The sequence below is a fragment of the Hippocampus guttulatus genome, chromosome 10, assembly GCF_054856545.1.
Source record: "Hippocampus guttulatus isolate MCC_2025c chromosome 10, RoL_Hgut_1.0, whole genome shotgun sequence".
In the NCBI taxonomy this organism is placed as follows: domain Eukaryota; kingdom Metazoa; phylum Chordata; class Actinopteri; order Syngnathiformes; family Syngnathidae; genus Hippocampus; species Hippocampus guttulatus.
In genome coordinates this window covers 4756197-4781038 of record NC_141270.1, presented here as the reverse complement: position 1 = coordinate 4781038, position 24842 = coordinate 4756197, and the positions used below count along the sequence as shown (strand labels likewise).

At 41.7% G+C, this 24842-nt stretch overlaps 2 protein-coding genes and 1 pseudogene across 5 annotated transcripts; 1 reads left to right on the top strand and 2 right to left on the bottom strand.

Annotated features, from left to right (window-relative positions):
- The first annotated feature begins 5210 nt into the window (after window positions 1-5210).
- Window positions 5211-11246, top strand: sfxn3 (sideroflexin 3). Its single transcript, XM_086122854.1, has 11 exons — window positions 5211-5350; window positions 6005-6178; window positions 6586-6756; window positions 7065-7163; window positions 7918-7993; window positions 8080-8165; window positions 8232-8359; window positions 8514-8563; window positions 8657-8706; window positions 8790-8837; window positions 9181-11246. The coding sequence occupies exons 2-11, from the start codon at window positions 6015-6017 to the stop codon at window positions 9275-9277; spliced, it is 969 nt and encodes a 322-aa protein (XP_085978980.1). The 5' UTR covers window positions 5211-5350; window positions 6005-6014; the 3' UTR covers window positions 9278-11246.
- Window positions 11247-11589: 343 nt separating this feature from the next.
- On the bottom strand, window positions 11590-16748 carry LOC147198984 (peroxiredoxin-like 2A). The gene is made up of 6 exons (XM_086122855.1): window positions 15239-16748; window positions 14688-14861; window positions 13776-13867; window positions 13565-13705; window positions 13159-13314; window positions 11590-12212 (listed from the first exon to the last, which is right to left on the bottom strand). The coding sequence occupies exons 1-6, from the start codon at window positions 15387-15389 to the stop codon at window positions 12117-12119; spliced, it is 810 nt and encodes a 269-aa protein (XP_085978981.1). The 5' UTR covers window positions 15390-16748; the 3' UTR covers window positions 11590-12116.
- A 957-nt stretch (window positions 16749-17705) lies between these two features.
- Window positions 17706-23529, bottom strand: LOC147198983 (peroxiredoxin-like 2A; annotated as a pseudogene). Of its 3 annotated transcripts, none has more exons than XR_015102159.1 (7): window positions 23382-23529; window positions 19601-19678; window positions 19383-19533; window positions 18994-19085; window positions 18779-18919; window positions 18538-18702; window positions 17706-18105 (listed from the first exon to the last, which is right to left on the bottom strand). The product of XR_015102159.1 is annotated as a peroxiredoxin-like 2A, transcript variant X2 (transcript). The 3 variants fall into 3 exon arrangements; XR_015102160.1 differs by having other exon boundaries at window positions 19601-19662; window positions 23382-23526; XR_015102158.1 differs by lacking the exon at window positions 23382-23529 and having other exon boundaries at window positions 19601-19995.
- Window positions 23530-24842: the final 1313 nt, after the last annotated feature.

Sequence of the window (24842 nt, the reverse complement as noted above, 5' to 3'; positions counted from 1 at the left end):
GTCCAAAAACGCCTTACTATACTATGTCGTTTTTTTCAGGCTAAAAACGCCTTACTATACATGGTCGTTTTTTTCGGCCTAAAAACGCCTTACTATACTATGTTGTTTTTTTCGGACTAAAAACGCCTTACTATACATGGTCGTTTTTTTTCGAGCTAAAAACGCCTTACTATACTATGTCGTTTTTTTCGGCTTAAAAACGCCTTACTATATACTATGTCGTTTTTTTCGGCCTAAAAACACCTTACTATACTATGTCGTTTTTTTCGGCCTAAAAACGCCTTACTATACTATGTCATTTTTTTCGGCTTAAAAACGCCTTACTATATACATGGTCGTTTTTTTCGAGCTAAAAACGTCTTACGATACAAAAAAACTACTACAATAAGCCTTACTATCATGTTGGTCAAAGAAAGAAGGGATATGGTTGCAACCTCTGGGGATTGAACACCCAACCGCTAGTTTGGGACATGGTTTCTCTATCCCTGAGCCACACCACCACAGACTTCCTGTTTGTTTTGTGTTGTCTTCAATAAAGCTGCAAATGGTGGTTAAAGAAAGATGTGACCTTGTTGCAAACACTGGGAATCGAACACCCAACCGCTGGATTTGGGACTTCAGCTTTCTACCACTGAGCTAACCAACCACTATGATCTTTTGGGTTGTTTTGTGTTTTTCCTCAAATAAGTTGTATATGGTAGTTAAAAAGTAGACATTGTTGCAACACCCAAGGACCGAACACTCAACCTCTGGTGTGGCACTCTATCACTCTACCACTGAGCCAAAGCACCACATAGAACAGTGGAGTTGTATTTTTTTATTAATCATGGTCGTTTCTTTCGGCTAAAATTGGGCCAAAAATGCCTTACTATACATGGTTGTTTATTTCAGCTAAAAATTTTGTCCAACAATGCCTTACTATACTATGTTGTTTTTTTCGGCCTAAAAACGCCTTACTATACTATGTCATTTTTTTTCGGGCTAAAAACGCCTTACTATACATGGTCGTTTTTTTCGAGCTAAAAACGCCTTACTATACTGTCGTTTTTTTCGGCCTAAAAACACCTTACTATACTATGTCGTTTTTTCGGCTTAAAAACGCCTTACTATATACTATGTCGTTTTTTTTCGGCCTAAAAACGCCTTACTATACTATGTCGTTTTTTTCGGCCTAAAAACGCCTTACTATATATACTATGTCGTTTTTTCCGGCCAAAAACGCCTTACTATACATAGTCGTTTTTTTAGCTAAAAACGCCTTACTATACTATGTCGTTTTTTTCGGCCTAAAAACGCCTTACTATACATAGTCGTTTTTTTTGGCCTAAAAACGCCTTACACTATGTCGTTTTTTTCGGCTTAAAAACGCCTTACACTATGTCGTTTTTTTCGGCTTAAAAACGCCTTACTATACTATGTCGTTTTTTTCGACCTAAAAACGCCTTACTATACTATGTCGTTTTTTTCGGCTTAAAACGCCTTACTATATATACTATGTCGTTTTTTTTCGGGCTAAAAACGCCTGACTATACTATGTCGTTATTTTCGGCTTAAAAACGCCTTACTATACTATCTCTTTTTTTTCGGGCTAAAAACGCCTTACTATACTATGTCGTTTTTTTCGGGCTAAAAACGCCTTACTACACATTGTCGTTTTTTTTAGCTAAAAACGCCTTACTATACTATGTCGTTTTTTTCGGCTTAAAAACGCCTTACTATATTATGTCGTTTTTTTCGGCTAAAAATTTCGTCCAAAAACGCCTTACTATACATGGTCGTTTTTTTGGGGCTAAATATGCCTTACTATATATACATGGTCATTTTTTTCGGCGAAAAACGCCTTTCTACACATGGTCGTTTTTTTCGGCTAAAAATTTGGTCCAAAAACGCCTTACTATACATGGTTGTTTTTTTCGGCTAAAATATTTGGCCAAAAATGCTATACTATACATGGTCGTTTTTTTTCAGCTAAAAACGCCTTACTATACATGGTCATTTTTTTCGGCGAAAAACGCCTTTCTACACATGGTCGTATTTTTTCGGCTAAAAACGCCTTACTATACTTGGTCGTTCTTTTCGGCTAAAAATTTGGTCCAAAAACGCCTTTCTATACATGGTCGTTTTTTTCGGCTAACAACGCCTTACTATACATGGTCGTTTTTTCCGACTAAAAACGCCTTACTATCCATGGTCGTTTTTTTGGGCTAAAAATTCCCTACTATACATGGTCGTTTTTTTTGGGCTAAAAATGCCTTACTATACATGGTCATTTTTTTCTGTGAAAAACGCCTTACTACACATGGTTGTTTTTTTCCCGATAAAAACGTCTTACTATACATGGTTGTTTTTTTCGGCAAAAAACGCCTGACTATAATATATATATGGTCGTTTATTTCGTCTAAAAATGCCTTACTATACATGGTCGTTTTTTTTGGCTAAAAATGCCTTACTATACATGGTCATTTTTTTCGGCTAAAAGCGCCTTACTATACATGGTCGTTTTTTTTTTACTAAAGACGCCTGACTATATACATGGGCGTTTTTTTCGGCTAAAAACGCCTTACTATACATGGTCGTTTTTTTTGGGCTAAAAATACCTTACTATACATGGTATATAGCATGGTTGTCAAACTCATTTCACATTGTGGGCCACATAGGGCCTTGCTAGATGTCAAGTGGGTCGGAACATTAAAAATTATACCATACACTGCTATAAATAACCATTTCAAAAAATATTTTCGAGCAATTCGGTTTTTGAACAGCCTTCTGGAACGAATAATGGATGAAAACCGAGGTTTGACTGTATATGCATTGCAACTGATCCCACTGACTGTACAAAGGCACAAAACCTTAACAATTGATTGGTCTTGTAAAATATAGTAATGCACTTTTAAGATTAAACGAGATTTATAAGGAAAGGAATTTTTAAGCCATTTACACGAGCATATAAAATCGAAAAGTAATTCCTGCCTACACCTTACAAACTAAGGAGAGTGCTATAATATGTGTAAAGATTAAAGTATTCACATGTCCTTGATAGCGTCTGCTGTGTTGGGTCTGTCTCAGTGACAGACTGAGGCTGCTGTTGTCTTCTTCTCTGATCAAAACAATGTTGTCTTTTCCTATGATCAAAACAGTGTGTTCCCCTAGCGGATATTTCATGAATTGCGCTTTATTAAAAATATTCATTCCGTGTCTTTTATGCATTTTTTAACCTGCTTGCGGGCTCGTTCCAGCCCGCGGGCCGTATGTTTGACACCACTGTTCTTGGCGATCGTGAATAAAGTGCAAATAAAACACCTATTACGCACACGACCAAAAAATGCAAACCAACTTCATTCATTGTTTCAAGATGCTTTGTTGATCAGGGCAACTCCGCTGGAATAGTTGAGATGCAAGTCTCGTCTGGATGCTTGCGGGGTGCTCTCTGCTGGTCCCAACGGGCCGGGGGCTGAAGAACCTGCATAACTCAAAGGATCGCGGTGAAATCAAACTTCGTTTCAGATTGGGGAGGAAACATCGGATGACTTTCTGAGGGCCCCGATAACTTTTCCCCCTCAAAGTATTCACTGTATGTCGATCAACATGTCTGAAACATTTCGGTCTCAAACTCCAGCAGAGGCCTGCCATTGGCAAGGGGAAACAATAAACCCGATTTCGCTTTCCAATGTCAGCTCACAGCAAGCAGTAAGAATCATTGTAAAATTCGACCGCAAACTCGCAAGAGGCTCGCATCCATCATCGACGGTGTTGACAAGGTTTTTAGAAACGTAAGGGTCTACCTCTCTGAGCACGGCAGCTGAGCCACCGCCAAACCTCGCTTCAGACACGTGAAAGAGAGAGAGCGACATAGAGAGGGAGGGAGAGAGAGAGAAGGAAAATCACAGAGCCGGCACTCGAGGGAGGGTGCCGGCTCTCATTTACTTGAAAGAGCCGGCGCTTTTTACCGGCTCGTTCGCGACCGACACATCACTAGTCGGCAGACAGCAGGCATACCTGTCAACTCATACGGTTTAGCCATAGTTCATACGGATTTTGTGGTGAATTTTACGTATATGGCCGTATCGCACAAATCATACGGATTCTGAAAATTTCCTCTTTTTTTTTCACCAAATCCAAATGATTTGGAGTTGGTGAAAAAAGTAACGCAGGAATACAACTCTGAACACAGTAATGCCACTAAGTAGAATGATGATTCGACATTAACCAGACATTGTATTATGGAGATCTACAAGAAATATCATTGAAAATTTCGTGGGTTTTTTCTCTGCCGTTATTTTGACATACAAAAGGCTTTGGTATGTTATAAGGATTTTTTGCTCTTTATAAAGATTTTTTTTTGGTAGTTTATACAGGTTGGCGCTCTGAAAAATTGACAGGTATGAGCAGGACAGGACAAAATAGGTAGGTAGGTAGGTAAGCAGTAAAGTGGGGAGATCGTAGGTTTGTAAGGTCGCAAGAAAGAAAGGAAGGTAAGGTAGGAAGAAAGGAAAGAAGGCAATGTAGGAAGAAAGGAAGGTAGCAGATAGCAGACGGCAAGATATGAGGGACAGAAAGTAGGTAAGGTCAAAAGAAAGGCAGTTTGGTAAGGTAAGAAGAAAAGTAAGTTGGTTGGCGGGCAAATAGACAAAACGCAAGGTAGGAAGGTAAGTACATTAGAAAGGAAGGACGTGCGAAGAAATGACACTTTGGCGCTTTACCTGCTGACCTGTGGTGCTCCACCTTACAAACAATGCGTCGTGACAGTAAGATTTGCAACACCACCATCTAGTGGCCAAAAGACGCATGTCCTATTAGTGCGGACGGCTTGATCGTCAGGGATCTCAATGAGAAAAAAAGTGATGATCAAAATACCACCAGTTCATAGAACTGTGCACAAATATTACAATGTAGCCGAATAATAAAGGGTAGATAGCAGCGTTTTCTTTCCGTTTTTATGGAAAAATGTCAAAAACTCAAACCATTGCGAGGGGGCGTTTTTTTCTGACCAATGAAATATCGAGTTGTTCAGCCACGTGTCCCTGCTGTGAATGGCCCCCGGTTAACCAACCACGCCCTGAATACGTCTTCGACCGCGCTGCATTAAAATACATCCAAATTTTACACAATCTGCTCCTCCAATGGTTAAATTTGCAATTCGAGAATTTAGGGCTGGGTTTATTTTAAGCGTATAAATAACTTTCTTCTGCCGCTGCTCTATTTTTGTCCGTATTTCACGGTTGATGAAACGTCAACTTGAAGTATAAACCAAATTTCCTACATTACGAAGGTCACTCGAACTTCACACATCTCTTCCAACCGGGCGCAGTGATACGGAGAGGTCATTCGTCTTCAAATTGAATCTGAACTGGTAATGTTTGGATGAAATGCACATACTTGGCTGTTTATATATTCTTGATTCATATCATCACGGGACGACCGCGTGGTTTCAATCTCACCACGTTGCTTTTCCTCGCGACTCATACTGGAGCTAGGCTGTCCCCTAGCGTAGCCGCCTAGCAGCCTGAATGACTCGTTTACCGCGAGGGCGCCGACATGGTGGAATTTGGCAAAGAAACTGTTGAATTATTTTGCCATCATAATGTCTCATTCGATGGGTCGTCAGTTTAGTTAGTCTAATTAGTGAAGTCCCAGAAACTTGAAATGAAAAAGCCCGAATGATCACCAGTGTGCTGCACTGAGTTGGCTCAGCTTCATTGACAGCGTCAGTCACGCGCCTGACGTCACCACACGTTCGAGACCGAACCATTTGTATTCAAACATTAAAAGTTGAACCCCCTAGTAACCGATGCCCCCTAAAAAGGTTTGTACTGTTCTGTACAGTGTAAATAACCTAAAAATGCCTGGCAAAGGACTACTGTTGTCTAAACGGAGCGCCTCACTTCACCAGTCAATCTGGAACAGTCAACCAGCATCACTGAATAGGCTGCATGTGACTTTGGAGGTGTCCACTTTTTTTCCTAATGATAGATAAATAGTTTCTATTTTTTTTTCGAACGCAAAGGGAACGCAAGATGTCTGGAGATCTGCCTCTCAACATCAACATTAAAGAGCCACGATGGGACCAAGGGACGTTCATGGGGCGCGCCAAGCACTTCTTTATGATCACAGACCCCAGGAATGTCCTAATGTCGTCCAGGACGTTGGAGGAGGCCAGGGTGATTGTGGAGAACTACAGGTAGCAGGCTCACCTTGCTTTGCAAGCAGGGTAACGGATTAAGGAAGAAACCATTGTTATAATTTTTGAACGAAAAATAAAAACCTGTGTATGCCGAGAAACTTTGGATTATTACTGCTGGTAATACAAAACATGCCTGAAATGAATGACATTGTATTTGCTGTAATGACTAATGTGGATCCGATCTAGACGTAATTGATCACTCGGCAAACTGACATTATAACCAATCACTAATTTTTAATAAAAAAAGAGAAATACCTCCCAATCCAACCCAGTTAAGCAGACCTGTATAAAGTTTCTTTTTTTTAAGTTAGTTTAACTTAAAAAATGCATTACAACTAAATGACTTGGAAATATAAGAAAAACAGCCCTGAAAAAGAAAAAGTCAAGTGGATGTTTCTCTCCAGAGCCGGGGTGGTGGCGCCCGGCCTGACGGAGGACCAACTATGGCGGGCCAAGTACGTGTACGACTCGGCCTTCCACCCCGACACGGGCGAGAAGATGTTCGTGATCGGCCGCATGTCCGCTCAGGTGCCCATGAACATGTCCATCACTGGCTGCATGCTCACCTTCTACAGGTACCGCCTCTCTACGCCGTACGTGTTTGTGATCAATGACTGTACAATTTCAATTCAATAACTGCACTTGAGAGCATCGCAGGGACTGAAGCGGAGCTTTAATCCCAGTTGAGAGTGAAAATCCTCTTAAAGCCTCCTCCCAAATAAAAGTCTTGTCTGAACTTGGGCGGAGGCAACACGTCAGTAGTCATCACGTTGACCTAGTTGGAAAGTGTCTTGATTAGTGACAGAATTCAAAAGAGACTGAACATTGGTGCTCACAGGAGGACTTGGCGCGCTTCATAGAATAATTTGTGGCATGTTTACAGGACCACACCAGCGGTGGTTTTCTGGCAGTGGGTTAACCAGTCTTTCAACGCAGTGGTCAACTACACCAACCGCAGTGGAGACGCTCCCATCACTGTCAAGTATGGAACACCTCTCACTTAGCCCTTGATCGGGGCTGGCCACATAGCAAGAGGCCTCATATTAATATTTATGGAATATTATTTTTGGCAAATATTCAAATGTAATGTCCGTTGCATACTGTACGTGTAGCATTTCCTCCTCCCCACACTCCCAAAGTCAGTTAGTGTATTCATTTTTCATTCAATAATTTGAATCATTTTTCGTACATTTAAATGTTTTCTTCAATAATTGGTTTATAAATTATATTGTCATATGCAGTGACTAGAAATGAAGTTATTTTATCAGTACAACCATTTAGTTTCATGATTTTGCCTTTTGTCCTAACCTTTAATTGAAATTTATCTTTAGTAAATAAAATGCATCACTTTAGTGAAATGAACAAGTTTATCTATACAATGAACATGTTTTTTTCCTCAATGTTTTTTTTTATAAATTCTAAATAAACAATACAATTTAAAATTGACCAATTATTTTATTACAATCATTTTGTTTCATGATTTCGCAATTTTCTCCCAAAATGCATTAGTTAAAATAAATTTGGGTTAATAACTTCATTTTATTTTTTTTATTTTTTTTATGAATAAGTTAAAAAAGTAACTCATACAATTAAACTCTACATTAAGAGGATGTATTATTCTATTATTGAAATAAACATTTTTTCCCCATCTCTTCTTGTCCTTTTAAATCACAGATCAAATGAAATTTTACTGCCTGACTTTGCAAAAAATAAAACTGACTTGTGTGTATTTTCAGTCAGCTCGGTGCGGCCTACGTGAGTGCCACGACCGGTGCCGTTGTCACCGCCCTGGGCCTCAAGTCACTGGCCACGGTAACATCCCGTCAAAGCAACGATTCAACAAACTGGTGATATTTTTTTGGGGGGGCTGGTTATGAGTGTGTTTGTACCTCTCGTAGCGTCTCCCGCCCATCGTCAGCCGCTTCGTGCCCTTTGCCGCCGTCGCCGCTGCCAACTGCATCAACATTCCCTTCATGAGACAGAGGTGAGATCTCCTTCGCCGCAGCTCCGCTAGACTCGACGCGACTCGGCTTTCTGTGTCCCCCAACAGGGAGTTGAAGTACGGCATTCCCGTGACCGACGAGAACGGCAACAGGTTGGGAGAATCCGTCAACGCGGCCCGGCAGGCCATCATGCAGGTGGTGGTGTCCAGGATCGGCATGGCGGTGCCAGCTATGGGTAAGGGCTGTAGTTGTGGAAATCAAAAGTATGGTGACATTTCTCTCCAAACAAACAGTTAAAGTAAGCTAGCCGTATCTTGTTATTTGTTGAGGCTGAGATAAGGCATTTATTAGCGTTTGAATGTTTTGTTTTTTTCTCCCCGCCCTTGCAGGTATTCCTCCCATCATCATGAACGCACTGGAGAAGCGAGCCTTCATGAAGGTAACATTCTTTGGTCATGTCAGGGCCTCGCCGGCACCGGGCTCGTAAAGGAGTCCTTCCACATTCCAACCTAAACATGCCGCTTCCCCGCAGCGTTTTCCGATTCTCAACGCTCCAATGCAAGTGGGACTGGTGGGCTTGTGGTAAGTCAACGGCAGGATTTGTGGTAGCTCCAAGGTTTTCGACTTGAGCAATCTCAAAATAACCCCGCCCCTTTGATTGACAGTCTGGTGTTTGCCACTCCTCTTTGCTGTGCCCTGTTCCCACAAAAAAGGTAACGCACAAATAAACATGCCCCTTCTCCCCAAAAACACAAATCACTAGAAAAACACACCAAAACATGCACGCACATACACACATGAAAAACCACACATCACAAAAACACACAAATATAGACGCACAAAAACCTCCATGCATAAACAAAGAAACCTGCACTCAAACAAATCATTTGTACTCTAAAACCATACAAAGAACATGCAAAAAAAAAAAAGACATTAAAAAAATCGCCCAACATAAAACACAAGCACTCACACAAAAAATAAATAAGACTCTGTGAGCAATGCGTTTTGTTCCATGCCCTTTCGGTTGTCTAATGGCATCCCGTGTCATTTTTGCAGTTCGATGAAAGTGAGCGGGCTGGAGGCGGAGCTTCAGGACAAAATACGACAAAGCAACCCGGCCACCACTGTGGTCTACTTCAACAAGGGCCTGTAGGCGCTTCATGTGCACGCCGCGCGCACATGTACACAGGCGCACACACACGCAATTTATTTGTTTTTTTTTCCTGGTGTTTTTGAACCGCTCCCAAGTGAAGCACAAGGAGGAAAGATTTTTGCATGTGTACAACAAACTTGTTACTGAAGTGTGTACAGTATTTAGCCATGAACTTGAATGTAACCTCACTGTCCTCTTGTACTACTCCACCAGTACTATTATTGATTTATCTCGACTGCGGCTTGTTGTTGTTGTCCTCGCTGTTCAAGTGGTGCACCTTTCCGTTAAATTAGGGGTAGGCAACCCACGGCCTGAAGAGAGACCACTTAATCCGGCGGCCGTGCGATTATAAAACCAGAAATGCTCACAATAAATCAATACAGTGGAACACTTAATTCCAGTCGGATGATTGAAAGAGTGAAATTCATTTCGATCTCATTCTGAGTGAAATTATTCCAAATTTTAATCATGACGGGGGCCGGGGGGGGGCAATAATGAACCAAGGATACATTTTATTTTGCAGGACGATATTTCCTCTTTTATTTTAAAGTTGTAAACCTACTTGAAGGGGGAAAACGTAGGGGTTTTTTTCTGTGTGTGTGTGTTGGACAGGTGTGGAACATGTCAATCTAATTATAAAACAGACTATTCTATATTATTGTAAACGTTAAAATATAGTATAGTTGAGATTAGTACCACCCGTGTACACCAGTCATGACTACGTGGGCGGGAATATTGTTTTTTGTGTTTGTGGTGTTTTTGCTGTGTTGGCTTTAACAGGGTTTATATTCTACCGTTTATATAGTTATACACGCTGTACTGTATTTCCTCAAATAATGGCCGCATGTCAAAGTCAAGCGAAAATCGAAGATGCCTCAATTTTGCTCGTGACTGGGAGGAGATCATGAAAGCTATCATTCGAGGGAACATGAACTACTCCGTTGCTGACCAAAACAACAGTAAAGAAACCTAACCAAAGCTTTCGACAATGTCAAAACAATTTGGTCACGCAATGTTAATGATCTTATGTAAAACACATGTATTATTGGTCTAAAACTCTCACGCCCATTTGGCAATTCTTAGATGTTTGTTGAAATACAGTTCTGTCATTGTTGCTGGATGGACTGGAATGTATTATAATGGGTGTATTTATTTTTTTGTGTGTCTAAAATGTACCTGTGTCCCTAAACGCGCGAGTTTACCAGCATCTTTTGCGAACAAGCAACTCGTCTTGTTTCAGGATTCAAGAGACCTATTTATAGAGCATCAATCCATTTGGTGCATTCTTGTATTTTACAGGCGATACAAAAAGTCCAATTTGCCACCGTGTGATTTATTTCTACTGTTGTATTCCTGAATGGTTCCATTCCATAACTTTAAATCTCAACATTGTGAGCATTTGTCGCTGCTGCCAAGACTGCGCGAAAGTCAAGGAAACGGGTTTAGAACGAGTCGATATGCTGCAAAGTAAATTAGCGAAGATTTTACTGGCTTGCCAAGTGTCCTGTTATGAATTTAACACCTGGCAGATTTTCGTCAGCACAGAACTGAAACATATTGCTGTTACGAATGTATCCAAAGGTGAAAGGTTTTCCTGCGAGCTTTATTTCAAATGGTTTTTGCACCATGCCACTATGCATAAGGAAAAAACAGGATGTCTATTTTAAGGAGTTACTGTACATGACATTTCATTGTGTCCTTTTTTTTTTGTTTTGTTTTTTTAAAGCTTTCTAGTCTCATCCCAAATCAAGCACATTGGAATGACACAAAATAAGATGTGCACTGAATGGGCCACAAATGTTTCGACAATCCATGTTACACTCCGTGAATGTTTTCAGTCACGTAATGCTGTCAGGATGGGGAAAGCGCAGTCCCTATTTTGTGTTTTTGATATTGTGTTGGCATATACACACATTTCTTGACATGCATTTTACTCAGTACTACCATAAAAGATGTGACTGACATCCAATTATGTCTCCATTTCATTTTTGACTTTGTGATTCACGGCCTTATCAAACCACACGACTTTCGCGCTTGTCAGATTATTAGATGCATGTCATTCTGGTCACGCGACAAGTCCGTCAGCGACCGGACCCTGCCCTGGTCGTCTCGCCTACTTCCGTCAAGACTCGGTTCATCGGCGCAGGGGAGCCGGGACAAACAGCTGACTATATCGTGTAGACAAAAGTCCACGACCTTAATGCTAACGCAAAATGCTAAAAGGCATTCATTCCAAACATGATCTTTTGTATTGATGTCATTACTCTAAGTGTCTGTCGCTTTTTTTTTTTAGCTTAAAGTCAAACAATCAGTGTTTTTATTTTTATTTATTGCTTTTTTCACAAGTACAAGTGCAGACTATTGTCTCCGCCCCACACTCCAGAAGGCCTCCGAATGATGACCGCCGCGGGCGATGTGTGGGGTGGAAATGCACGTGTCGGCTCGTCAGACTTGCCCCTCTCATCGCAGAGTTTAGAAAAGACAAGTCGTCATTGGTACACGCGCAGCCACATAAGCGCACACACGTCGGTCATGATGGGAGGCCGGCCTGCGGTGGTGATGGGGTGGGGGACAAACTAGCAGCCCGAGGAGTTCAAAGACAAAGTTCAATCGCAAAGTAATCTAGTGTTCACATCACCCCGTTTCCATACTCGTCTCGCTTCAGAATGTCTTCAGCAGTAACATTTCAGTAATTTAGTTAGTTGTACATTTCACAGCTTTTTTTTTTTTTTTTGTCTGGCAATAAGAGGTGACTTCGGTAAACTGGCCGAGATGTCTCGCAGTGTCTTGTTTAATCACGACTTTCTAGCTTCATTTATATTAAGTGCTCAAAATAAACTTATTTGCGTGGTACGATTTTCTTGGCGGCTTGGAGAACATCCGCCACTTCCACTTTGTTGCCGAACTCCTTCTCACGGTGCTCCAGTAGGACCCCCTGCAGACCACAATGTGGAGTTTATGCCAAGCGCTTCGTTATACTAAACTGAATTGTCACACTTATGAAGACAAAAGGGGTGTTCACACGGCAAGATTTGGTCCGGTGCTACGCCGGGGCTGCCCCAGTAGAGCGTTCACACGTGCAAATTAGCTCCGGCGTAGCCCCGGAAAAAGGCTTACACCGGACCAAATTTGATCCACCTCAGGGAGGTGGTTTAAAAATTTGCTCCGGAGCAAATGCTCGTTTGCGAAGCAGCACCGATGTAAATTTGCACGTGTGAACGCAACTGGGTTAAATTTGCTCCAGAGCAAATGCTTGTGAAGAGTTTACGTACGGCGAAAATGTGTTGCTTTCGTGCTCTGTCGGACTTCCGTCATGTGTTTGTTTAATAATGACACAAGACTTGGCTGGTAACATCTTCCCTTTTGTAGGAGACTGGACTGTCTCGGAGTTGTTAGTGTAGTTTGTTCCTTTGTTGTGTGTTCACAACCCCCCGCCCCCCATATAATTTATTTAGTGATTTCCTCTCTTGATTTTCTGTTTGGCGCATGATGTGTCATTGAAGTCATCGTTGATTTACGTTTTCGGGGGCGGTCACTCTCGAGCAGAAGGCACGGAGACCGAGAAGGAGAAGAACGTGCCTGTCCAGTAGTCGCTTGAGTTGTGTATACGTTTTAAAAAGAACCAACACGACAGCTCATTTGTTTTCTGTCGTTTTGCTCCGCTGCAGAAACTGCCGTGTGAACGCAAGTGGGGCTGCACCGACGCTGTGCCGTTGCAGACACGCTCAGCGGCTTTGTACGTGTGAACGCTCCACACAATTTGCTGCGGTGCAAAATATATCGCAACGAAATACATCGGTGCGGCGCCGGAGCAAATGTGTGCCGTGTGAACACCCCTAAAGAGTGTACTAGTACTGTCCGTTGTGTTTTGTGTACACTACCTGTTCTCCCGCGCCGATGACAAAAACGCCCCCCAAGATGAAGCCCTCGCCCAACATGTTGCCCTGATAGCCGGACCTCCAGGCCCGCACGAAGTTCTGCAACACGCTGAAGCGCAACAGCCCCATAGCGCCCATTTTTGCCCCATAGAAATGTTTCTGTAAAGTGGTGAGTCGTCGTCAGTGGGGTCGCATATTGACGGCTTTTCAATTATTCAATCGATACAATTTACTCATGGCAATGAATCGTTTCAAGTGGAACCACAAAAATTGTGAGTAGTGCAGGTTTCTTTTAAATTGCAGTTCAATTATGAAGTGTTAAGTTAGCCTGCTGGTCACGTCCAATGATAATGTATTACTTTGGTATTGAAAGTTTGCCGTCACGTGTATGCTGAAAAAGAGGGCTGACCTTTTGGTCGATGTAGATGTCCCCAGCAAAGTGCGGTCTGAAGTCCTGGATCTCCGTGCCGATGTGCTCCTTTACCACGGCAACAAGAGGGACCCCGAGCTCTTCCAGCTGGGTCTTCAGAGAGGACAGCTCGGAAGCCTCCTGCGAGGAAACATTTTGAGTTCACGTCGTCGCGCTCGCGGACCACCGAAAACACAACGTGTGATCTCACCTCTCTGCACAAAAATCATCCGGGCCGCCGCACAGCCATGATGACGGCGCCGTTCTTTTCCCACAGACTCTTTGCTTTGATGACCTTGCCATCTGTCGACACAAGAGCTGTTCATAACAACCATTTCTGATTTTTTTTAAATAATAATAATTAAAGCACCAAACAATGGTGAGCAGTCAAGGCCAGCAAACCTTCTCTGCTTGCCGAAATACAATCAGGAGCACTGATCTACATTTCCGAGCTAAATTCCTAATATCGTAAAACTGTATTTTCCGCACTATAAGGTGCACCTAAAAGCAATCAATTTGATCAAAAGCCGACAGTGCGCCTGACAATCCGATGCACCTTCCATATGGATCAATATTCAGATTTTTTTGGACATACTATTTTAAATGTTTTGTAAAGTTTGAAAGTTCTATATATATCGAGCTGTATTGTATTGTATTCCCTTTAACGTAGCCCCATTTAGTGGATGCATAACACCACCGCAGCCACGATTGTAGCTTCTAATATACACGCCTTATAATGCAATGCGCCTTATTTAGGAAAACAGTTTTAAAATAGGCCATTCATCGAAGGTGCACCTTATACTCCTAAGCGCCTTATTTTGAGCGGAAAATACGGTCATTATTCCCAAAAATCTATTCTCTCCATTTTCTTGGGACTGCACAGCTTCAAGGGTGTGGGTGTTTGATTATTTTTGTCCAATCTGATTTTAGCCTGTGTTGCCATGTCAATCTAATCTGCCCATGACGTTCAAAATCAAGCAAGTGTACCGTTTACCAATCTAATCCACTTCACATTCGACGATGAGTGCGAGAATGACAGTTCGCTCTCGATTACAACTTTCTTTTCTTATACACCCGCCACACGAATGAACGGCACCAAGAGTGGTTGAGAAGTCACTCGCACCATCAGCGGTGGAGAGCAGGTCAGCATCGGCGAGATATTCCAGCGACGCCTTGCCTACTTTGGGAAGAGTCAGACTGGAGTTGACCAAGAAAATGCCAGCCAGGGCAGCTCCCACAGCTCCCACGCCCAAAGCCCACCCGCCCATCCCCAACTTGTCGACGGCAGATACCAAATCTGCAACACAAACAGAAAGCAACATACATGAAGGCGATTAGCACACACGCTTTTTAATTTTTTTTCTTTTTTTTTTTATAGACTGGAACGTCTTATCAACCCGACCTTCACTAGCTACAGAGTTAGAGAAACAGAGTCGCGAGTGAACTTTTGTTTATTGAGGACAAACATTCAAATACAAACAATGACATAAAAACTAAATACAATAAATAATAATAATAAAAAAATCATAGACTATATAAAAGTCTATGATTTTTCCTGTTTAGCGGAGTGCAGCGTGGGTAGAGGCTGACAAATCGTTAACGGTCACACCAGTTCCGCAACTTCTGGGAAGTAACAGAAACAAATCAAGACTAATTAATGGTGTGAATTCTTGCCTGGAGCGCATTTGCCTGGCTCGGGACCGGCTTTGGCTCTACCTCTGTGAAAGTGAGCGACCGGGCTTCTTTCAAAGCGAACGACGCACGAAGCGAACGCCACGCGGCGGTAGAAGGCAGGGGAAAGAATTCGCTTCAAAGCTTCCGGCATCGCCGCTGTGAGCGCTTCACTGCACGTGCTGGAAAAAAAATGTCAACAGGCTTTGTGCAAAACATGACGCCCTCGGTGACACCGCATGCCAAACTCTTCCTAATAGCGAGCTAATCATGCAAAATACTGTTACGGTACATCATTTTATATTAGGAAAATCTCAGCACACCAAATTAATTTTCTTTTAAAAAGTGCAAGCTGAATTCATGATCTTGTCACAATTTAGCCAAAAAAGTACTTATTGAACTCTGGGCCTGTTTAAAATAAAACTTGCGTTGTATAAAACATGTTGGCCTAGTTGAATGAAGATAAATTTGCTCGAAATATTTCCTCTTACAATACGCTGCTTGGGAATGGCTGATGTGGTAGACAGTCATTTTGTAAGACTTTTTCTTTTAAATATAACTTCCATTCATTCATTTTCTACAGTGCTTGTTCAACAACCCTGTGCCGAGCTGACTTTGGTTTAAACCTGCATGTTGTTAGTATGCGGAATGAAGCCAGTCTATCCGGAATATGGCAAGAGTGATTGTCAAACAGATAAGAAGAACCCAAAACTCCTGCTCTGTACTGCCAGCCTGTCCTCTTTTTAAACTTGCCAAGGTTAATTACTACTCACTGCTTACTCTTGCGCTTGACGCTAGAATGACAGCCTGAGAGAGGCTAAGGAAACATCAAGATAAATATTTAAATATACTAACTTGTCTCCATTGTCTGCTGTGGATCAGATCAGTCCAAGGCAAATCCCAAAACGTTTTTGTGGGGCGTCAAAATGTCGCCGATTTGGAAAGGACAAGGAGTACTTCAACAGGTTATAAGGAATGTGTGGCCAATGGAAGACAAAAATAACACCCACGAGTCCAACAAGGAAGAGTTTAGGTTGGGCCAATGTGCCACGTAATGTGCACGCCATCAAGTTACATATTCATCTATTGCATAATACTAATCAGAATCATCTTTAGCGGCCAAATATGTAAAGCACAGGAGGAATTTGTCTTGGGTAGTATAGGCTACACTAGTATTACAATAACAAGGAACTACGATAAACAGGCATGACAAGTGATAGAAAGACTTTCCGTAATGTAAGGGTACCATTGTGCAGTCGTACCACCCAATGACGATTGTGCGACAATGTGCAGAGTCATCGTTGAACCATTTTTAGGTGACCAAGTAGCAGTAATAGTAGTGCAGAAAGTCCTTGAGCGTTATTAGTGTCTGGTGCTGTGGAATATTGATCAACGACAATTGTTCAAGTATGTAGACCTGGAGCTATATACTGTATTAAGACTGGGCAATTTGGCCTTTAAAAGAAATCCACCAGTAGAACCTCAGTAAAACATTTTCAGCTTGGAAGCACGAGTGGCCACTGACCTTATCAGCAGGTTAGAAGAGAATTCCACCGAAACTGCAAGAGTCACAAAAAGGAATTAAAGAGGCTTTCCTTGAAAATTTTTAAAAAGTGTGAATGTTGTCATTGAACTCCTTGTTAGCGAAAAGCAAGTTGTGCTGCAAAAAAAAAATACTGCAACTGTAGTTGTAGTACATTTTAGGTTCATGCTGAAATGACACTTGGAAGTCCCAATATTGTATGTTGAAAACTGTTAAGTCTTACAAATAGTCCATATATATTTTCGTATGATTTATAGCAGTTTTTGAGGGTACATTTTTACAATAGGAGGTTTCCAAAACGACAGTACCTCATGGGACGCCACAATATTTTCTCTTAATTCATGAAGATACAGGTTATTTTCTGCAGTTAAAAAAAAAACATCAACGCAATAGCTAGCTGAAATTGTAACACGTCACCTATTGGCAATGAATGGATTTATGACGTCTTCGTGCGCCAAAGCGTACACTGACGACTAATTTAAACCGGTAGCGGAAGAGTTAAAGCACTTCGAATGAAACCTTCAAACTTGCCGCTGCTAGCAGCTAGCTCACGTCGACGTTAGCATTTCAGTGGTTAAATAAGACAACTGCATGGGTTATTTCTGTTTTTCCCTTCATATCTATCAACATTAAACACTTTATATGCGTAGTGAATGTCGACCAGTGAAAACAGCAGCAACGGCATAAACATTAGCGTTGACTTACCTTGACGTAAAGCGACAAGATTATTGACGCAGTTCTGCGCAAGCGCACTAATGCTCCCACGTCTCCTAGGAATATGGGAAACTAATCGAGCACAGATGAATCGCTCACTGAGTGGACGGACGCACGGAATCCCAAAATTGAGTTAGACTTGCTAACCACTATTCCACAGTGTAAGTGGCCTACAGGTCATACTTTATTTACCCCTGAGACAAAACAATTCAGTTTGTATAAGTCACCGACCCATTTATTGTTGAATCACGTGTGTTTAAACACAACACGGGCTAAAACTTTTAATAGTTTACTCTTCCTATAGTGTCCGGCGGGCTGCGCGGTTGTTTGTGTCCAAACATCAGAGCTGCTCCCTCTGAAGAGTTTAGAGTCAGATCATCATTAAAGCACACAAAAAGCCGCGACAGCAAACCAGAAACAATAAGGCAGCAAACTGTCAAAGTGGCCCATTTTGAGACATTTCATCATGGCATCATCAGACATTAATACATAAACCCGGACGAGGTCAGGTCTATCTTTTAATCTCATCTCGCATTTTGCGGGCAGTTCTGAGGACAGCCAGCATGTTGACTTTATCCCCAAACTCCTTCTCACGGTGCTCCAGCAGAATTCCCTGGGGAAAAAAAAGAAAATGAAGGAGCTACATTGATAACTTCTTCCGCATCTCACAAAATAAGACTCCAAGGCTGTGTGTTGTGAGCTACTTAATGGCATCCATTAAGTAGTTCAATTGAGAATATATCATCTTCTGGGAGTTAGTGTTAATGTAGCAAGTATTAATGATAGATAAAGGACTGACAAAAGTTCTCCAGAACTTTTCAATTGGTGTCCAGATTATTGTGTGCCAGACTAGTTGACAGGTAAAAGTAGGAAAAACTCTGTATTTCCCACCCAGCGTGACTTTCTGCTAGTCATGTAGAACGAAGACAGATGGAAAAATGAAAACAGGTAGAGATCTAAATTCCTAAATTTGTGACGTTCACACAAAATACCCCCCATGCCCCCCCCCCCCAAAAACAGCTTTTAAAAGTGGCATTGTGTCTACCTGATCTCCAGGCCCAATGACAAAGACTCCCCCCAGCACCAGTCCTTCCCCTCTTAGGTTTCCCCTGAAGCCCCTGCGGTAGGCCCGCCACAGGTTCCTCCACACTCCAATACGCAGGAACACGGAGAGGAACATCCACCGCTCTTGAGGCCCGTAGAAATTTCTCTGTGAGGAAACGGAAAAGCGGCTTAACGGCTTACACTGCGCAACAGTGAATTCCTGCGCCACATAATTGGGAGACCTTCTGATCCACATAGACTTTCCCGGTGAAGTACTTCTTGAAGCAGTCCAGCTCCTTGCCCAGGTTCTCTTTGACAACAGCAAAGAGAGGCACCTCCAGGTCCTGCAGTTGTGACTTGAGAGAGGACAGCTCCGCGGCCTCCTGCGTCATCGTGACAGTGTCATTTGAAATGCTGACAATGGCGCAGTTCCACAAAAAGTTCCACAGTGACTGACCTCTCTGCACAGCAATCATCCAGGCCGGCGGACCACCATGACCACCGCTCCGCTCTTCTCCCACAAACTTCTGGCCCGATGTCTCTCATGGACTGAAAGACCCAAGACCACTTAAAAATCCTACTCTATGACAACGTACAATACATTTTGGCCCAGTGTGCAGTCGCGTAGAACTGCACTTCCGCACCACAATCACTATCAATTTGTATTTTTATGTTCTCTCCCACTAAAATGAACCCAATCGAATCATTACATTTTAAAATAGTTACGTCATAGAATCGTATCATATCCCGTGTATCGTGAATCGTATCAAAATGTCTCTCCATCTCTCTCGTAGTTGCACACGGCATCCAAAAGGAGTAGTTTTATATCTACATTTCCAGACTTACCACCCCCGGTGGTCTTCAGCTCCGTGTCCCCCAGCACCTGCGGGTCGGCCCATGTCGGTGAGGTCTGGAACCAGTCCGTGACGGAGCTGATGAGCTCGGCCACAAACAAGCTGACCGCTTTCAGGATCGTGTTCACCGTCAGCATGGCCACCTACATGACACATTTCATTTCATCAAGTGTCTCCCAACAAAACGTCCCATAGTGAGACATTACTCACCGGCCTGTGGTCGCCAGCGAATGAGCAGGGATCCGTCGTTTAAGCTCTGAAACGAGCCCAATCTGTGCAAAAGCCTTTCTTACGTGAGCAGAACATAACAGGAATTCCTTAGAAGTGGAACAAGGCCGCTGTTGAGCTGAGCCCTAAGTACCAAGCGCTGTTGCTGTATAGTCACAAACAGTGGTTAGGTGTCAGGGCAAGCATGGGAGGCTTTCACTGCTGGCTTCAACACTCTCAGAAGCACTGACCTACAACCCGACTTCTAATTTTTGTTTCATGAAGTTTGTGGCTGATGTAAATTAAACTACATTAGCAATGGGGCTGTTTGAAATTTGTTCTCCAGAAGCTTACTGATCTTCGATGACGTTTTGATCGTTTCTAAAATAATAGTGGAAGCATCAAGAGGTGGATTATGTTGTGTAAATCCCCACTGAAGGCCCATTTGCCAATGCCCCACCCGCCCCCTGGCAACCGATGAGGCCCCAGCAGTTTGTGGATGATTACTTGTTGTAATTTATTTACAACATTTCACACCTACTCTATAAATAATATTTTTACTTCGTTATATCATAAATGTTTTGAAAATGAGCATTTAAAAATTAAATAATCTACTTGCAGGTCGGCGTCAGTTTCGAGGTGTCTGCAAAGGCTCTGAAATTGTTCGAAGCAGTATGAGACTCGGTTTTGTTTTAGTGTTTTATGCTTTTTATGGATTTTTTTTTACTGTTTTTATGTTATTTATTGATTGTTTTATCAGTTTTTGTTGTTGTCTGAACAATTTTCGCTTCATGTAGTGCACTTTGTACGCAGCTGGCGGTTGTTTTGAAGTGCTCGAGTAAAGTTGAGATCAGTTGAGCGGATTTGGATCGATGCTGACACCCGCAGGAAGTTAGCAGTACTGCACATACCTTTCCAATACAGTACAGTACAGTATTGAAATTACAGCGCCAGTTTCAGCCGTCGAAGAAAAGTTGATTCTAAGTCAGTTGTCACATAACTACTGTATGGCTAACTGGCTCGTTTAATTCTTAACAAGCTTCTAGGTAGGCTGCATCGTATAGTTTCATCATCAAAGTTGGAATCGTGTAAAACCATCAGATAGAGCGGCATTTTTCTGGGCCACGTTGCTATATATGGATTATGTCCACTGTTGAAAAACATCCCGTCACGATTTTATAACTTTCTTTATAACTTTTTTTTTAACAGTTTGCAGTGTAGATAACCCCTTTGCAGGTTGTTGAACCGCAGGGGTCACTGTAGTGTAAGGTCGTAAAGTGGCTTCAGTATGTGAGTTTTTGATAATGGGCGATAAAAGCTTTTCTCCTTTCTAGACATTTTAACACCCGATAGAATAGACCAAGTCACCTTGTAGTGACATGGGGATAATTATAATTAATCGCCGGTTTTCCATTATTTTCAAACATGTTTTCAACTTGAAACTACTATTTAAAAAATGTTATAGTTTTTTTTTAAATATTTATACAATATCCTATCACTGCGGTGAATTGAAGAGCATACTAGCACACCGCATTTAATACTATCCAGGAAATGCTTGAAGAGCTTCCCATTGTGATAGTTTTCAGTAGCAGCCTCACCAGAAGAATTTGCTTTGCGTCCAAGTTAGCCGCAAGCTAGCTGGGATATAGGATGGCAATTTACTAGCTGCTGCGTTCCTTATGCTTTGCGCATGTGACACGAATGTTATAAACATTTTACGCAATGTTATGTAACTTAATATTAAATGCTCCATATGCTCAGAATAGTCCATGTGTGTTTTGGACAACTTGGGAGGTTCAGGTGAGGTCTTACGTTGGCCCAAATTTACATAACACACACACGCACACAAACACAAACACACAATCACACACACACACACACACACACACGCACACCACAGCATTTGGACTGCTGGTGGGAGGCGAAGTAGGTACCCAATCATAGCGTAGGATGTGCACCCCACCTCCCGCGCAGCCATTGGTGGACACCCTTTATTCTGCTCCGAGTAAAGCCAATCAAAATGAGGACGTGGAGTTCACTTCACTGAAAATATTGATGACATTGCTTGACCTCCAAATTTGTTTCCAAACCATTTTTTTCCCCCTGTAGGAAGTAATATCAATTCATAAATGTGTTCCAGATTTAAATTGTCTGCTTTATTTTGTGCATAGGCCATGTTTGAAAAACATTTGAACATATGTAACTGTCAAGTGCAACAACAAGGTGACCTCTGTGTTTTAAAATACATTAAAGCTACTTATCCGATGATGAATGAAATGGAGATGGAAGAGGAAAGTGTTTGCAGGGCGATAGTGTCATCTAGTGGTGTTTTATAAGAACTTCTGAAAAAATAAAATGCTCGAATTGTTTGCCCAATGGCACAGTTGCCTAAATTGTATTAAGAAAAAAAACACTACATTTTTAGCAAGCACATTGGTATTTTTATTGATATTGTTACCCTAATAGCATAATTGCAAAAGTTAATTTTAATTTATTGTTTTAATGTATTTTTTGAAGATATGCAAATCAGCGGGTGCTAACCGGGGTTCACTGTCATCCAATTTTTTCCCCTCATTCTCTGAGTACACACTGATACCGAGGAACGACACCTCTAGTATGTTTGAGATGTAAAATTTCATTGAACAAAATGACAAAAATAAAAAAAAATGAACAAAGGCTTTTTTTTCTTCCTCAGATTCCGCAGATTATGATTGGCTGATGTGTTAAACCAGCTCAGTGTAGCGCCATCTACTGCCGAGGAGGATTTACTTGATGTCAGACTTTTTTGTCTCAAGTATCAGTGGCTGGTATCAGCAGCGTCCATGAATACCCGATACCTCAGAATAATGCTAGTATCAGCCCGATAACGCGAACTGGTATTCCTCTGGCTATGTTCCATGATAAGCTTTTTTTTTTTTTTAACATACCTAAAAATGTGTACGTCCATCCACCAAAATTTGAAAACTCATTGAGCGCATGCAACTGGTTGCAGGCCAGATGAACGCCGGTTTTGCGCCGGTGGGTGGCGTTCAACTGAGTGTCCTTGAACCCTTGAAGGGGAAAGACAAACAGCCCTTTTACAGCCTGTGCAAGTTTATCTCATACTGTGCGTGAAGTCAAAATCTCCCCAAACGGCACAGCAACCCTGACGACCTCAAAGAAGTGTTAGCCTGTCTACACTATGAGGTCACTATGACACATTTTCAAGCTCAGGATGAACAGTTGCACAGACAAGTTCATTTTGTCAAATTACATAAAAATATACAGTATATTGTGTTTCTGTTTTGATCAAATGTGGTATGGATGTTTTTTTTAATGCAAAAATTTAGAACACACATTTATTTTTGGTAAACATTTTGTGTGCATTCAAAAAATATGAAAAATTGCATCTCTTTTTTGCTCAAATTTGGCATTTCTTGTATTACGCTGTATAGACAAATATAGGGTCGCCTATTTTTGAAATGCACAAATGTAGTATGAAGGCATATTTGGTTACCAATTATTTATGTGCAATTGTAAATAGATTTAATTTTGCCACATTGAATAATTTAGGTTAATCTGGTGGATGTATTTTTGCGTGAATTAAAAAAAATATATTAATCATTTCTAAATTTAGTGTAAATATACATCTTTGGGAAAATGTCGTGTAAGTTTAGCAAAGCTACAATTTAGTCAGAATTTTATTTTTGTGCTAAAAATGTGTCGTTTTAAAAAATAATATATAAACTAATGCATATATATACTGTATATATATATATATATATATATATATATACATACATACTGTATAGCGGCCCGGTAGTCCAGCGGTTAGCACGTCGGCTTCACAGTGCAGAGGTACCGGGTTCGATTCCAGCTCCGGCCTCCCTGTGTGGAGTTTGCATGTTCTCCCCGGGCCTGCGTGGGTTTTCTCCGGGTGCTCCGGTTTCCTCCCACATTCCAAAAAAAAAAAAAAAAACATGCATGGCAGGCTGATTGGACGCTCTAAAATTGTCCCTACGTGTGAGTGTGGGCGTGGATGGTTGTTCGTCTCTGTGTGCCCTGCGATTGGCTGGCAACTGATTCAGGGTGTCCCCCGCCTACTGCCCGGAGACGGCTGGGATAGGCTCCAGCACCCCCCGCGACCCTAGTGAGGATCAAGCGGTTCGGAAAATGGATGGATGGACATACTGTATATAAAGAATGAATGTAATTTTTGTGACATTATTTTACAGATTAAAAAAAAAACAAAAGTAAACAAAAATATGCATTGTTTTTTTTTCTCAAATTCAGCATCGGTGTAACTTTTTTTTCCCCAAATTTAAGAGAAATTGTTTTTGTTTTTAGCCCGGATTAACATTATGATACGGTAATTTGATTATGCCCAACAGCAGAGAGTGGGTTCTCTCTCAAAACAGATGAAAGACGGCCACTGACAAATTTCAAGTTTGATGAATATGATGCACTGTATTGTGTCATTAACCCCTGCCTAGAGTCAATGTGAGTGTTTGCCACAGAGTAGTTTAATGTTTGAAAATGATGTTTCAGGCAACACAAAGGTCGCCGCGCTTTTATCGTTCTGCTCCCCCCCGTCCCTGCGAAGGGCCCACTGGCACAACTCAGTGCGTCAATCATCACGTTGGACTTTCAACGAGATCGAGTCGCACTCATAAAGCCGCCTGCACCTCACCCATTCATGTACTTTAACACAAACATAAGAAACAAGGAAGTGCTTCTGCGTAGGATGTTTTCACATCAAAGATGATCATTTTCTCTTCACTGCTATACCAAGTCTGTCGATCGAAAAATTCTCTTAATGGCTCCCTGTTGGGGCCATATTTGATCATTTTGTAGTTCAAGATGGCAGAAGAACCATGTGACCTCTTCTAGCCAATCAGGAATAAAAGGTCATAATTATTGTCCAATGATTTTTTTTTCTCCCTCGTCTTTTTACCACGACAGCATCAATACAAATATGTCGACAAAATATATGAGCCACTGACCTCGAGTCACTCCTCCAATGCCTCTGTGTCTGTAGACCAAAAGTTTTTATTATTTCATGGATCAAATGACTGGGGTTTTTTTGGGGGGGGGGCATAGCTGGGGGTTTTCGTTTTAAAAAATATATGTAAAACACTAAAATAGATACAAATACATGTAAACATCCATCCATCCATTTTCCGATGCACTTATCCTCACAAGGGTGGCGGGGGTTGCTGGAGCCTATCCCAGCTGTCTTCAGGCAGTAGGCGGGAGACACCCTGAA